This window comes from Ovis canadensis, chromosome 5, assembly GCF_042477335.2.
Source record: "Ovis canadensis isolate MfBH-ARS-UI-01 breed Bighorn chromosome 5, ARS-UI_OviCan_v2, whole genome shotgun sequence".
NCBI classification, from domain to species: domain Eukaryota; kingdom Metazoa; phylum Chordata; class Mammalia; order Artiodactyla; family Bovidae; genus Ovis; species Ovis canadensis.
This window is the reverse complement of record NC_091249.1, coordinates 64,149,642-64,165,285: the sequence shown is the minus strand read 5'-3', so window position 1 is coordinate 64,165,285 and position 15,644 is coordinate 64,149,642. Positions and strand designations below refer to the sequence as shown.

At 38.1% G+C, this 15,644-nt stretch overlaps 1 protein-coding gene across 3 annotated transcripts in view; it reads left to right on the top strand.

Moving 5' to 3' along the window:
- Positions 1 to 15,644, top strand: part of PFDN1 (prefoldin subunit 1) — a 72,368-nt gene that overhangs the window by 25,259 nt on the left and 31,465 nt on the right. For 2 of the 3 annotated variants that reach the window (XM_069592256.1, XM_069592257.1), the window contains exon 3: positions 13,702 to 13,786. In XM_069592256.1, coding sequence (XP_069448357.1) covers positions 13,702 to 13,786 — 85 coding nt within the window. Of the gene's footprint in view, positions 1 to 13,701; positions 15,374 to 15,644 lie in introns of all 3 variants that reach the window. The other variant, XR_011257327.1, reaches the window with a different exon arrangement.

Genomic DNA, 15,644 nt, shown 5'->3' with positions numbered 1-15,644 from the left:
TTCTCTTTCCCATGTTAGAGAAGTTTTCAGCCATTATCTGTTCAGGTAATTTTTTATTATATAATAAAAATTTTATTATAAAATATTTTATCAGGTTCCTTCCTGCTCTCTCTTCTCCTTCTGCTGGTGCTGCTAAGTCGCTTCAGTCGTGTCCGACTCTGTGCGACCCCATAGACGGCAGCCCACCAGGCTCCTCCATCCCTGGGACTCTCCAGGCAAGAACACTAGAGTGGGTTGCCATTGCCTTCTCTGTCTCCTTCTGGGACCCCTGTAATGCTCAAGTTAGTGTGTTTAATGCTGTCCCAGAGGTCTCTGAGACTGTCCTAATTCCTTTTGCCTTTTTTCTGTTCCATGGCAGTGATTTCCACAGTTCTGTCTTCCAGCTCACTTATCCGTTTTTCAGCCTCAGTTATTCTGCAATTAATTTCTTCTAGTGTACTTTTCATTTCAGGTATTGTATTGTTCATCTCTGTTCATTCTTAGTTCTTCTAGGTCTTTGTTAAACATTTCTTGTATCCTCTTGATGTGCCTCCATTTTTTCTCTTGAGATTCTTAAGTATCTCTACTGTTGTTATTCTAAATTCTTTTTTGTCTCAATTGCCTATCTCCAGTTCACGTCTTCTGAGGTTTCATCCTGTTCTTCGATCTGGGACGTATTCCTTTGGTGTCTCCGTGTGCCTCACTTTCTGTGACTGCAGTTTCTTTCATAGGCTGCAGGATTGTAGTTCTTGATTCTGCTGTCTTCTTCCTGGTGGATGAGTCTAAGAGACTCGTGCAGGTTTCCTGCTCGGAGGTACTGGTTCCTGCCCTCTGGGTGGTGGAGCTGGGTCTTGTCCGTCTGGTGGCAAGGCAGTGTCAAGGGTTGTGTTTATCGGGCAGCTGTATGCTTAGAAAGAATTTAAGCACTTTTTCTACTAATGCATGGGGCTGTGGTTTTTTGATCCAAAATGTACCTGCACTGGAACCTACAGGTTGTTGGGTGGGGCCAGTTCTTATGAGAAAATGGCAGCGTTTAGGAGGGCTCATGCCAGTGAGCACTCCCCAGAACTGCTACTGCCGGTGTCTTTTTTCCCTGCAGTGGGCCCCAGCTACTCTTTGCTTCCACAGGAGACTCTCCAATTCCAGCAGGTAGATTTGGCCCAGGCTCTTCTGAGGTCATTGCTTTTTTCCCTGGGTCCTAGTGCATTTGAGACCTTGTGTACCCCCTCCAGGAATGGAGTTTATGTTTCCCCCAGTCCTGTGATCAAACCCTGCTGACCTTCAAAGCTAGATTCTCTGGGATCTACTCTTGTTGCCAGATCCGCAGGCTGGAGGGCCTGACACATGGCTTAGAACTGTTGTGCAAGAACTGTGATATAGTTATTTTCTAGTTAGTGGGTTGCCCTCCCAGTGGATATAGGATTTGATTTTATCATGATTGTGCTCCTTCTGCGCTGTCTTGTGGATTTTTCTTTATCTTTGGTATCTTTTTTGGTCGGTTCCAGTGTTTTTCTGTTAATGGTTCGGCAGTTGTGATTTTGGGGTTTCCATAAAGAGGTGAGCTCACGTCCTTCCACTATGCCGTCTTAGGTTTATTATTTACATTTAGTTGATATTTAATTCAGCAGTCTCAAACTATTCCAAAAATAATTTAATGTAATATTTCACTGTAATATTGAGAATATCTGGCATACGGTTTGAAGAGACTGGTAATAAGGAAGGGGGCTTCTATGCTGTTTCACGCACAGTGAGGCTTCTGCAACATCTTCCCAGGACTGCTCCAGATCCCCCAGCTGAACCATAACTACACACCATGTGCCCCAGGCCCCCCATGCCCCAAACTTTGGAGACATGTGGGATCTGCATGGTCCACATGATGCTGTCCAAAGCAGGTAGCTAGCTGGGGATCAGTGTGTAAGGGTGGATTTCTTCTGCGTTAACAACATTTTAGAATTAGTCTGTTATTTCCATTTTGTTGAAAGTAATGTTTGTTTCTCATGTATAATCTATATAGAGTGAAATGTACCCATTTCAGTTGTATAGTTCTGTATGTTTTGAGAAACATGCTGCTGTGTAATTATCACCACAGTTATAGAATATTTACATCCCCTCAAAACATTCCTTTATATTCATTTGTAGTTAGTTGTCTCTTTACCCTCACCCACTAACAACTGTTGATTTGCTTTTTGTTCTTATAGTTTTGCTTTTTTAAGAATGTTTTGTAAATAGAATCATAATTATGCAACCTTCTGCATCTATCTTGCTTGGCTTAACAATGGTTTTGAGACGTCTCCATGTTGCTTAGTATATCAGTAGTTTGTTTGTTTTTATTGCTCAATAGCATACTGTTGTATAATTGTACCACAGTTTGTCCATGCAATTCTTCGTGGACATTGAGTTTCCAGTTTTTGGCAATTCTGGATAACCCAGCCGTAAATATTTGTGTACAGTCTGTACATGGACATATGTTTTGTTTCTCTTAGGTAAATATCTAGGAGTGGGGTTACTGTGTTGAAGGGTAAATCATTGCTTACATTTATAAGAAACCACCAAACTCTTTTCCGAGTGGCTATACCATTTTGCATGCCCACCATCTATATGTGAGAGTTCTAGTTGCTTCCATCTTCACCAACACTTGGTATTGTCTTTTTTTGTTGTTAATTCTAGCTGTTGTAATAACTGTAACAGTATCTCTTTGTGGGCTTAATTTTTGTCTTTAATAACTAATGATGTTGAGCATTTATTCGTCATTCTTACCTCTTTGATGAAATGTCAGTTTAAGTATTTTGGCTTTTTTTTTTTTAAGTTTTTGCTTAAAAAAAATAAGGTTTTTGCTTATTTATTTGATTGTGCTAGGTCTTATTTGCAGAGTGTAGAATCTTTTAGTTGTGTCATGAGGGATCTTTAATCACGGCTTGCAAACCCTTAGTTGTGGCATGGAAACTCTTAGTTGCAGCATGGTGGGATCTGGTTCCCTGAACAGGAATTGAACCCAGGCCCCCTGCATTGGGAACACAAAGTCTTAGCCACCTGGCCACCAGGAAAGTTCACTCTTGGCTATATTTTATTTTTTAAATATTAAAAAAAAATTTATTTGGCTGCACTGGGTCTTAGTCGTGGCACACGGGATCTTCGATCTTTGATGTGGTACGCAGCACCATTAGTTGTGGCATGTCAACTCTTTTGTTGCGGCATGTGGGATTGAGTTCCCTGACCAGGATCAAACCTGGGCCCTCTGCATTGGGAGCTTGGAATCTTAGCCGCTGGACCAGCAAGGAAGTCCCTTGGTTATTTTTTTAAAGGTAAAATAAATTATAATAAAATTCACTCTTAATGGTTTTTGAGTATACAGTTTAGTGGTTTTTTTTTTTAATGTTTATGAAATTTTAAAAGACTTTTATATATTTTTGGCTACACTGGGTCTTTGTTGCTGTGCACAGACTTTTTTCTAGTTGTGGTCAGCGGGGGTACATGAGTGAGCTTCTCATTGCAGTGACTTCTCTTAATGCAGAGCACAGGTTCTAGGGTGTGCAGGCTTCAGTAGTTGTGGCTCAAGGTGTTTGTTGCCCCTTAACACATGGAATCATCCTGGAGCAGGGTTCGAACCTGTGTCCCTGCATTGACAGGTGGATTCTTAACCACTGGTCCACTAGGGAAGTCTCCAAAAAAATATAGCCACAAAAAGTATTCTTAAACCTATTATCAATTATTCCATAATACCCCTTTCCTCTGGCCATGTGTTTTGTGTGTGTGTGCGCGCGCATGCTTAGTTGTGTCTGACTCTCTGCATCGCCATAGACTGTAGCTTGCCAGACTCCTCTGTCCACGGAGTTTCCCAGGCCAGAATACTGGAGTGGCTTGCCATTTCCTTCTTTAAGGGATCTCTCCAACCCAGAAATTGAACCCATGTCTCTTGTGTCTCCTGCATTGGCAGGTGGATTCTTTACCCCTGCACCACCTGGGAAGCCCTCCCCCTCACCGTTTGCAATCACTAATCATTCTGTCTGTATAGACTTGCCCATTTTGGATATTTCACATAAATATAACCTTACAGTCATATAGTGTATGATCGTGTCTATCTTGTCAGCATTATGTGTTAAAGGTTAATCCACGTTGTAGCATGTGTCAGTACTTTGTTCCTTTTTATTGCCAAATAATATTCATTTGTATGACTATGCCACATTTTATTTATCCATTTATCATTTGATGCACATTTTAATTGTACTTTTTGGTTACTGTGAATAATCTACTTTGAACACTTATAGTCAAGTTTTTGTGCATGTGTGTCTGTGTGTATTTGTTCTTTTCTCTTAGTATATTTCTAGAAGTAGAATTGCTGAAGTGTAACTAACATTTTAAGGAACTGTCAGAATGTTCTACAGCAGCTATAGCATTTCATGTATCCATCAGCAAAGTATGAGGGTTCCAACTTTTGCATATGCTCTTAAAAAATTATTATCTTTTGATTATTTCCGTCCTTGAGGGTGTGGTTGTGCTTTTACTTGGGACAAATCTGTGTCTTTTTATTGAAAGAGGGTTTCTTGTGATTGCATGTAGTTGAGTCATGCTGTTAGATTAAATCTGGCAATCTTTGCCTTTTAATTGGGGTCTTTAGATCATTTACATTTCCAGTAATTAATGCTGTAATTGGATTTAAATCTACCACGTTGCTGCTTGCTTTGTCTTTTTCTCATCTGTTCTGTATTCCTTTTTTTTTTTTTTCTGCCTTCTTTTAGATTGAGTATGTTTTATGATCCTGTGTTATCTTCATTTTGGCTTATTAGTCTTTAGTAAAATTTTTTTTTATTTATCTATTACCTTAGTTTTTTGCAATATGTCTTTAGTTTATTGTAACCTGTTGTTAAATAATATCACTTCATCTTGTTATATTTCAAATTTCTGCATTCTTTTTTTATTGTTATACACTTAAAGATATGTGTTGAAATCCACTGTATATTGTTACTATTTTGCTTTAGATCAAGGGTTAACAAGCTTTTTTATTGAATAACTGCTTTACAGAATTTGACAAGCTTGCTTTTTAATGGGATATAAATAGGTTTGCCAACTGTATAATTCCTGTCTCAGCTCTCTTACTTACCTGCCATTGTTGGGAGAAAGCAACCATAGACATTCTGTAAACAAATGAGTGTGACCAATTCAGCCTGCAAGCAAGCTTGTCAACCCATGTTTTAGACAGTGAACTATTTTTAAAATCATTAACAATGAGGAAAACATGTATTTTATATTTACATCTTTTTTGTTGTTATTCTAAACTTTAAACTTTTTATTTTGTATTGGGGTATAGCCGATTTTAACAGTGTTGTGGTAGTTTCAGGTGAATAGCAAAGGGACTCAGTTATACATATACACATATCCATTCTCTCCTAAACCCCATTCCCATCCAGTCTGGCACATAACATTGAGCAGTATATTTATCTTAATTTGTAATATTTTTAGTGCTTTTCATTTCTTTGTAAGTTGACATATGTTATCATACTCCTGCTGGAACAACTACTTAGGAAATTTCTTGTTTATGTTTGCTAGAATAAATTCTCTCAGTGTGTGTTAGTTTAAATTTCCTGTTCATTTTTGAAAGATATGTTCAATGTGTGTGTAATGCTGGTTAATAGCTTTTGTCTTTTAGTACACTGAAAATGTCATTCCATTGTCTTCTTCCTTGCATAATTTGTAGCAAGAAGTTTGATGTAACACTTACCATTGTTTCTTTTAATACAATGTATCATTTTCTACCTTCAAAGTTTTCTTTCTATTTCTCAATAGTTTGATTATGTTACACATAATTTTGTTCGGTTGTATTTATTTTTGTTTGGGTTTCTCTGGGTGTCTTGGAACTGTGATTTGGCTTCTTTTTTTCATTTGTTTTAGAAAATTTTTGTCCATTATTTCTTCAAATATTTCTCTAAAATTCTTCTATTTTTGGGTCTCTAATTACACATATGTTGTGTGTTAGTTGCTCAGTTGTGTCCAACTCTTTGCGACTCCATGGACTGTAGCCCACCAGGCTCTTCTGTCCATGGAATCCTGGCAAGAATACTGGAGTGGGTTGCCATTTCCTTCTCCAACACATATGTTAGGCAGCTTAATTATTATCTCTTGCCTACTATATCCTGTTTTTGCTTTGTTTTATTGGTTTTCACACCATTTTTTCCTCTTTGTGTTTCAGTTTGATTAGTTTTTCTTAACCCATCTTCACGTTTACTAGACCTTTGCCATTTATGTGAGTAGGAACACTATAAATTCTGTGAGTGAAATTTTCTGAACCATATATACTAGGGTTTTTTTTGTGTGTGTGTGTGTGTGTTTTATTTTTGGCCACGCTGCACAGCTTGTGGAATCTTAGTTCCCTGACCAGGGATTGAACTTGCATGCTTGGTAGTGAAAGCGTGGAGTCCTAACCACTGGCTTCCAGGTAATTCCCTGATAGGTTGGATTTGGACCACAGCCCATGAGGAAATCAGCTTGAATTTGGACCACAGCCCATGAGGAAGTCAGCTTAGTGTTACAAATTCTTAGGGGACTTTTTTTTTTTTTTTCATTTTACTCAATATCATGGTATAGATAGATGAGTTTCTTTTATTTTACATACTGAGAAACAAGTTTTTTTCCCCCCCTCCCTAGACTGGAGGTGGAATCCTTTAATTCAGGATTATCTAAATAACATCCTTACTTTGGATGGTGCCTAGGTTTTATCTCCTGTTTTAAATCCTGTTTCTTTGACAGTTTGGATGCTCAGGGTCTCTAGGATTCAGCAGAATCGCTCAAGGTGAAAACCAGTTTATTGCTTTCTTGTAGTTGTTCAGTTGAGAAGTTGTGTTCAACTCTTTGTGACCTCATGGACTGCAGCACACCAGGCTTCCCTGTCCTTCACTATCTCCTGGAGTTTGCTCAAATTCATGTCCACATTTCACTTCATTTTGGCCCTTTGTAGAGTATTTCTTTTTTTATTGTGTTAGTTTTAATGAGATGTAATTGACAAAAAAGCATTGTGTATGTTTAAGGTATACAGCTTAATGATTTGGCTTACATACATTATGAAATGTTTGTCACCTAAATTTCAGTTCAGTTCAGTCGCTCAGTCGTGTCTGACTCTTTGCGACCCCATGAATCGCAGCACGCCAGGCCTCCCTGTCCATCACCATCTACCGGAGTTCGCTCAAACTCACGTCCATTGAGTCCGTGATGCCATCCAGCCATCTCATCCTCTCTCGTCCCCTTTTCCTCTTGCCCCCAATCCATCCCAGCATCAGAGTGTTTTCTAATGAGTCAACTCTTTACATGAAATGGCCAAAGCACTGGAGTTTCAGCTTTAGCATCATTCCTTCCAATGAACACCCAGGACTGATCTCCTTCAGAATGGACTGGTTGGATCTCCTTGCAATCCAAGGGACTCTCAGGAGTCTTCTCCAACACCACAGTTCAAAAGCATCAATTCTTCAGCGCTCAGCTTTCTTCACAGTCCAACTCTTTCATCCATACATGACCACTGGAAAAACCATAGCCTTGACTAGACAGACTTTTGTTAGCAAAGTAAAGTCTCTGCTTTTGAATATGCTATCTAGGTTGGTCATAACTTTTCTTCCAAGGAGTAAGTGTCTTTTAATTTCATGGCTGCAGTCACCATCTGCAGTGATTTTGGAGCCCCCCAAAATAAAGTCTGACACTGTTTCCACTGTTTCCCCATCTATTTCCCATGAAGTGATGGGACCAGATGCCATGATCTTCATTTAGTGAACATTTATCTCTTAGATACACAATTAAAGACTAGAGAAAAATGTGTTTTTCTTTGTGAGGAGAACTTTTAGGACTTACTCTACAACTTCATATATAACGTACAGTAATGTTAATTATATTTACTATGTTAAACACTACATCTCTAATACTTATTTGTCTTACAGGAAGTTTGTACCTTTTGACTGCCTTTATCCAGTTCCCCTTCCCTCACTCCCTACTTCTCATAACTACAAATCTGATTTCTTTTTCTATGAGTTAGTGTGTCTTTAAAGTATAATTGACCTAAAATGTTATGTTAGTTCCTGTTATACAGCATGGTGACTTGATGTTTCTGTACATTTCAAAGTGATCACCGTGGCAAATCTAGTTGTGATATGTCACCATAGAAAGATGTTGTTGAGTGTGACCCCCATGCTGTACATTTTATACCTTTGACTCATTTATTTTGCACCTGGAATTTTGTTCCTCATTATCTCCCTCACTTGTTTCTTCTCCTTACCCTCTCCTCTCTGATGGTTGCCTGTTAGTTCTCTGTATCTATAACAGTGTTTCTTTTTTGCTAAGTTTGTTAATTTGTTTTTTAGATTCCACATATAAGTGAAATCATATGGTATTTGTCTTCCTTTGACTAATTTCACTTAGCGTAACATCCTCTGGTTCTATTCATATTGTCACATATGGGAAGATTTCATTTTTTTTATGGCTGAGTAATATTTCATCATATATTTAGGTGTGTATATATATGTATATATCTTATGTCTTTAATCCATTCATCTATTGATGGACACTTAGGTTCTTTCCATATCCTAACTATTACAAATAATGATGCAATGAACATATTGGTGAATATATCTTTTCTAATTTGTGTTTTCATTTTCTTCTGATAAATACTCAGAAGTGGAATTGCTGAATCATAGGATAGTTCTATATTTAATTTTTTGAGGTATCTCTATACTGTTTTCTGTAGTGACTGCACCAATTCATATCCCCACCAACAGTGCATAAGGGTTCCCTTTTCTCCACATTGTGGAATATTTGTGGTTGCTCAGCAAAATGTTAAAAAACATTTTTTTTTCCTTTGTCCTGGATTTCTGCTCTACAAGATGCCAATAATAAAAGTCTTACTCAGCCTTTTACATTGTGGAGAGTTGTGAAAGGCTGAGTAATTTTTTAATTGCTTTTTTAGGGATTTAGGGATTTAGGTTGTTGTTTGTTTTTGTTTTGCTAAAAAACTGAAATAAAAAAATTTTGCATGTAGGTCTTTGTGCACACAGGCAAAGAGTTTTTGCATCATCATGGAATGAGACAAAGGAATAAGATATGCTCATTCTTATTTAGCTTTTTCTATGCTGTATAATTTGTGGATTCCTTAAATACCACTAAAATATGTTTTTAAATTCTAAAAATTTCCCACCCAGACAAAATGCATTATCATAAACGTATTGTTATTTCTGAATAGTGTGTGTCCAGGTTACCATACTTTGCAAGTGTAGCCAAAAGACAGCATTGCTACTGATTCCAGGTTGTGTTTTGGCAGTGAACAACACTTTTGATACATGCTGAATCATTAGAAAATGGAAGTTATGTACCAAACTGTAGGACAGTTCAGAACACAGCTTCTGATGTTTCTCAAATAAAACCAGAAGTCATTGTAAAATTATGTTTTTCAGATGGCATAGTTATAAATAAATGAGGAAATGAAACAGCAGGCTACGCATCATTGATGGATTACGTGCATAGCCACATGGCATTGATTTCCAATGTAGAGGCTTTTTTACAAAGCAGTGACAATTGTAGGTTAGGTAATATTGAGTATTAATAAGTATGTTTTGGATATATCATTTGTTATATGAAAATAACTTTTCATTTCATGCTCTATTTTTCCTTTGGGGCAAATTCTGAGTTGTAGAACAGTTTATCTACCATTTGGCTTTCCATAAATTATCAGGCAAGATGCTTATGAGAGTCTCTACTTTGAGAAGTAGTATACATAATACTTATTATATACCACTCATCAGTTCAGTTGCTCAGTCATGTCCGACTCTTTGCGACCCCATGAATCGTAGGGTGCCAGGCACCCTTGTCCATCACCAACTCCCGGAGTTCACCCAAACTCATGCCCATCGAGTCAGTGAAGACATCCAGCCATCTCATCCTCTGTCGTCCCCTTCTCCTCCTGCCCCCAATCCCTTCCAGCATCAGAGTCTTTTCCAGTGAGTCAACTCTTCACATGAAGTGGCCAAAGTACTGGAGTTTCAGCTTCAGCATCAGTCCTTCCAGTGAACACCCAGGACTGATCTCCTTTAGGATGGACTGATTGCATCTCCTTGCAGTCCAAGGGACTCTCAAGAGTCTTCTCCAACACCACAGTCCAAAAGCATCAATTCACGCTCAGCTTTCTTTATAGTCCAACTCTCACATCCATACATGACCACTGGAAAAACTATAGCCTTGACTAGATGGACCTTTGTTGGCAAGGTAATGTCTCTGCTTTTCAATATGCTATCTAGGTTGGTCATAACTTTCCTTCCAAGGAGTAAGCGTCTTTCAATTTCATGGCTGCAGTCACCACCATCTGCAGTGATTTTGGAGCCCAAAAACATGAAGTCAGCCACTGTTTCCCCGTCTATTTCCCATGAAGTGATGGGACCAGATGCCATGATCTTCGTTTTCTGAATGTTAAGCTTTAAGCCAACATTTTCACTCTCCTCTTTCACTTTCATCAAGAGGCTCTTTAGTTTTTCTTCACTTTCTGCCATAAGGGTGGTGTCATCTGCATATCTGAGGTTATTGATATTTCTCCCGGCAATCTTGATTCCAACTTGTGCTTCTTCCGGCGTTTCTCATGATGTACTCTGCATATAAGTTAAATAAGCAGGGTGACAATATACAGCCTTGACATACTCCTTTTCCTGTTTGGAACAAGTCTGTTGTTCCATGTCCAGTTCTAACTGTTGCTTCCTGATCTGCATATAGGTTTCTCAAGAGGCAGGTCAGGTGGTCTGGTATTCCCATCTCTTTCAGAATTTTCCACAGTTTATTGTGATCCACACCGTCAAAGGCTTTGGCCTAGTCAATAAAGCAGAAATAGATGTTTTTCTGGAACTCTTTTGCTTTTTCGATGATCCAGAGGATGTTGGAAATTTGATCTCTGGTTCCTCTGCCTTTTTTAAAACCAGCTTGAACATCTGGAAGTTCATGGTTCACGTATTGCTGAAGTCTGGCTTGGAGAATTTTGAGCATTACTTTAGTAGCATGTGAGATGAGTGCAATTGTGTGGTAGCTTGAGCATTCTTTTGCATTGCCTTTCTTTGGGATTGGAATGAAAACTGACCTTTTCCAGTCCTGTGGCCACTGCTGAGTTTTCCAAATGTGCTGGCATATTGAGTGCAGCACTTTCACAGCATCATCTTTCAGGGTTTGAAACAGCTCCACTGGAATTCCATCACCTTCACTAGCTTTGTTTGTAGTGATGCTCTCTAAGGCCCACTTGACTTCACATTCCAGGATGAAGTGAATCACCCTAGGTAAGTGATCACACCATCATGATTATCTTGGTCATGAAGATCTTTTTTGTACAGTTCTTCCTTGTATTCTTGCCACCTCTTCTTAATATCTTCTGCTTCTGTCCATACCATTTCTGTCCTTTATCAAGCTCATCTTTGCATGGAATGTTCCCTTGGTATCTCTAATTTTCTTGAAGAGTTCTCTAGTCCTTCCCATTCTGTTGTTTTCCTCTCTTTCTTTGAATAGCTATCTTCAAAATAACATCTAATAACTCGTTTTTTTTTTTTTTCTTTTTGACACTAGATAAAGGTGTTTTCTAAAGACTTTTCCCAGAAATTCAAATGTTTCTGGGGACTCCTTCCAATCCTCAATACAGTGTATCTTTGGCATTTTAAAAATTGAGGACTAAACCAAATTTTCTGTAAGTTTTTTTTGAATTTTGTCTATGTAATTATTCTTTGAAGTAGACATTTGCGTTTACTCCATACTCACCCCTGTTTAAAATTTTCAAGGCTGAGATGTCATCAGGCTTGTAAGTAGATTGGCCAGCTTTGATGACATCTCTCTGGCCTTTGAAGTTGGCCCAGTTCAGTATAGATACCTCAGGTGTGTGTGGTCTTGGAAAAACATGTTTTTGTTGAGTGTTCTTGCTTTCTAGTAATTTTATTTTCTGCTCAAGGGATTTAGTATCTGTTCAGATACTTTATTTTTAAAGACCACATAAGTAATGACTTGACCTCTAATCTTAGCTTTGAGAATTTCCCAGACAGTAATAAAGATAATGTTTAATGACCTATAATTTGAGAATACTACTCTCTGGCCAGCAATCAGTGCTATTTAGAAATGTATATTTTACTCTGAAAATTATTTCCTTGGCCAAAAGCCTTTGTTAGTAAAATTGTGCATATAATGACATAATTTGGTAACTCTGGGGCCTTGATTTGTGATCCTTTTTATATGTTGTCACCAAGACTTATTACAGTTCAAAACCACTCTTTTCCTTGAATACTACACTAAATAATTAGTTCTGAGAAAAATATTCTGTAAATAGTAGTCTTGTCAGAAATAACACCTGTCTCTTGGACTAATAATATGAGTATTTTGGACACAAAGCATCACATGGTAATCCTTGTTTTGCATGAATGTGGGCTATCTTTGCAGTAAATATATGAATAAGATTTTTGCAAAGGGTCAAGTTAGTACTGAAGACTAGGATTATCAATTAAATTTTCTGGCCTGTCCTTCTCAGGACACATGTTTAATAATTTGTGGAGTGAAAGAAAGTATCACACCAGACTATATTTTATGTATGACAGGGTGTATTCATGAAGAGAGGAAAAAAGTTTCCTCCCAGGTGTCTGGGCAAAGCTAGAGTTGTTCTTTTTTGTTGTTTTTGTCTGTGATAACAGACCCTCCTGGTAAGAACCTACCTAGATACAGTGTTGTTTTTGTGGCTCTGGTAGAGGAAACATTCTATTGCTAACTTGATGTGCTTTCTTGTAGGGCTTCTTAAGAGATGATGTTTAGTTTTTTGCTAAACTCTTATGTTATATGCAAAGAGAAGAAACAGTCTGTGTAATTAATTTTGAAAAAAATTTGTTATGACTGAGTTGGACAACTCTGAAAGAGATTTGAGTAATTGAGATTTTCCCCTTGCTTCCAGTGGAAGGGAAATATTTCGGTTTACTTACTTTAGGCCATAAAAATAGTTCATTCTTCCTTTGCCTGCAGCAAGACTTATGAACATAAAGTCCCAAAACAGATTTAGTATTAATTTTTAAAGCTTCCCCATATTTCTACCCTCATCTACTGTAACTAATGTGCCCAAATGTAAAATGGAAAAAGTTGAAAATTTCCACTTGTGCTTTTTGAGCTTTTCAGAGGTATTATACACTCTGGATATAGTAAAAGATACTGGGCCTTATACAGTGCTTTTTGTGTGAGGAACTCATAAACACTAATGCATTGATCCTAACACAGTACTTGATTGTGACTTTAAAAGGTCATGAGTTACTGCTGTTACAGAGAAAATCTTTTAAAGATTGGAGGAAGAGCTGTGACTTACAAATATTGTTTGAAAGATATCTAGATAAAATTTGATACAGAAAACTGAAAAATTAAAGTTGGGGGGGGGTTATTGTTTGTTCAGTTTTCTTTTAGCCTGCAACAGATTTTTATCTCCCTTTCTTTTTTTCTTGTCTATGAATATCCTTGAAGCCTGATTCCCTTCTTAAGCCATGAAGGCAAAATTTACTTTTAAACTTTTATTCCTTCTCAGCCAAGAAGGCTTCAGCCTGAGGACGTTTCCTGAGGAAGTTGGTCATATTAACATAATAATGCATTTTGTTTGTTCTGAGTTGGGCAATGATCCTTCTGGTTTTCTTCGTTTAGTATTTGTGGCATATGGTTATTGATGAACATAGTGGTCAAGTGGCTTAATCTTCAACGTTTTTGTGTTTTTAGGTTTATTCTTCAATCCAAGGAGGCAATTCATAATCAGCTGTTAGAGAAACAGAAGATAGCAGAAGAAAAAATTAAAGAATTGGAAGTAAGTAGGTTTTGAGTGAATAATGATAGCTGTAGTCAGCTTTTAGGAGAAAAGTAATGATCTCATTTTGTCACATTAAATGAAAATGTATGCCTACCAAGGTCATGTCACATTGTTTTTATTTTTTCCGGTTGTGCTAGAGCTAATGATGCAGTCTTTTTATGGCAGTGTATGACCAAAAAAAAGACTAGTCTCTTAAAACTTTAGGGAGTTTTGATACTTTAGGATAGGATATTGTTAAGCTGAATGTGTTTCTTCCATTGCCTTTGAGTGAATATGTTTATTCTTAAAAAATAAAAGCACAGTGTGTATATAAATACCACATATTGTGGTAGATGGGCATGAGAGTGGGTAATGATAGTAGTTAAAGAATCTAGATATATGACTCTTACATGTTGTAATTCTAGATAAGGACAGAGTGAGTTCAGTTCAGTTCAGTTGCTCAGTTGTGTCCGACTCTTTGCGACCCCATGAATCACAGCACGCCAGGCCTCCCTGTCCATCACCACCTCCCGGAGTTCACTCAGAAAACAAAGTTCACTCAGTTCACTCACGTCCATCGAGTCCGTGATGCCATCCAGCCATCTCATCCTCGGTCGTCCCCTTCTCCTCCTGCCCCCAATCCCTCCCAGCATCAGAGCCTTTTCCAGTGAGTCAACTCTTCACATGAGGTGGCCAAAGTACTGGAGTTTCAGCTTTAGCATCATTCCTTACAAAAAATCCCAGGGCTGATCACATTCAGAATGACTGGTTCGATCTCCTTGCAGTCCAAGGGACTCTCAAGAGTCTTCTCCAACACCACAGTTCAAAAGCATCAATTCTCCGGCACTCAGCCTTCTTCACAGTCCAACTCTCACATCCATACATGACCACAGGAAAAACCATAGCCTTGACTAGACGGACCTTAGTCGGCAAAGTAATGTCTCTGCTTTTGAATATACTCTCTAGGTTGGTCATAACTTTTCTTCCAAGGAGTAAGCATCTTTCAATTTCATGGCTGCAGTCACCATCTGCAGTGATTTTGGAGCCCCCAAAAATAAAGTCTGACACTGTTTCCACTGTTTCCCCATCTATTTCCCATGAAGTGATGGGACCAGATGCCATGATCTTCGTTTTCTGAATGTTGAGCTTTAAGCCACCTTTTTCACTCTCCTCTTTCACTTTCATCAAGAGGCTTTTTAGCTCCTCTTCACTTTCTACCGTCAGGGTGGTGTCATCTGCATATCTGAGGTTATTGATATTTCTCCCGGCAATCTTGATTCCAGCTTATGTTTCTTCCAGCCCAGTGTTTCTCTTGATGTACTCTGCATATAAGTTAAATAAGCAGGGTGACAATATACAGCCTTGACGTACTCCTTTTCCTATTTGGAACAAGTCTGTTGTTCCATGTCCAGTTCTAACTGTTGCTTCCTGACCTGCATACAGATTTCTCAAGAGGCAGGTTAGGTGGTCTGGTATTCCCATCACTTTCAGAATTTTCCACAGTTTATTGTGATCCACACTGTCAAAGGCTTTGGCCTAGTCAATAAAGCAGAAATAGATGTTTTTCTGGAACAGTGAGTAGTAAGCTGTAATTGGGCTTCCCTGGTGGCTCAGACAGTAAAGAATCTGCCTGCAGTGCAGGAGACCTGGGTTCAGTCCCTAGATTGGGAAGATTCCCTGAAGGAGGGCATGGCAACCAAGCTAAAACTAATTATCTATCTGAAGGATAGTGCTCCAGTCAAGAAAACAATCTTTTTTATCTTAAGGAAAAAGATGATAGGTAAGAATAATAACTTTATAAGTGTTTGGAAAATTGGGAGTTTATTATTATCATTTTCTTACACATTAAAACCTTTGCTATTGCTGTTTAGTTGTC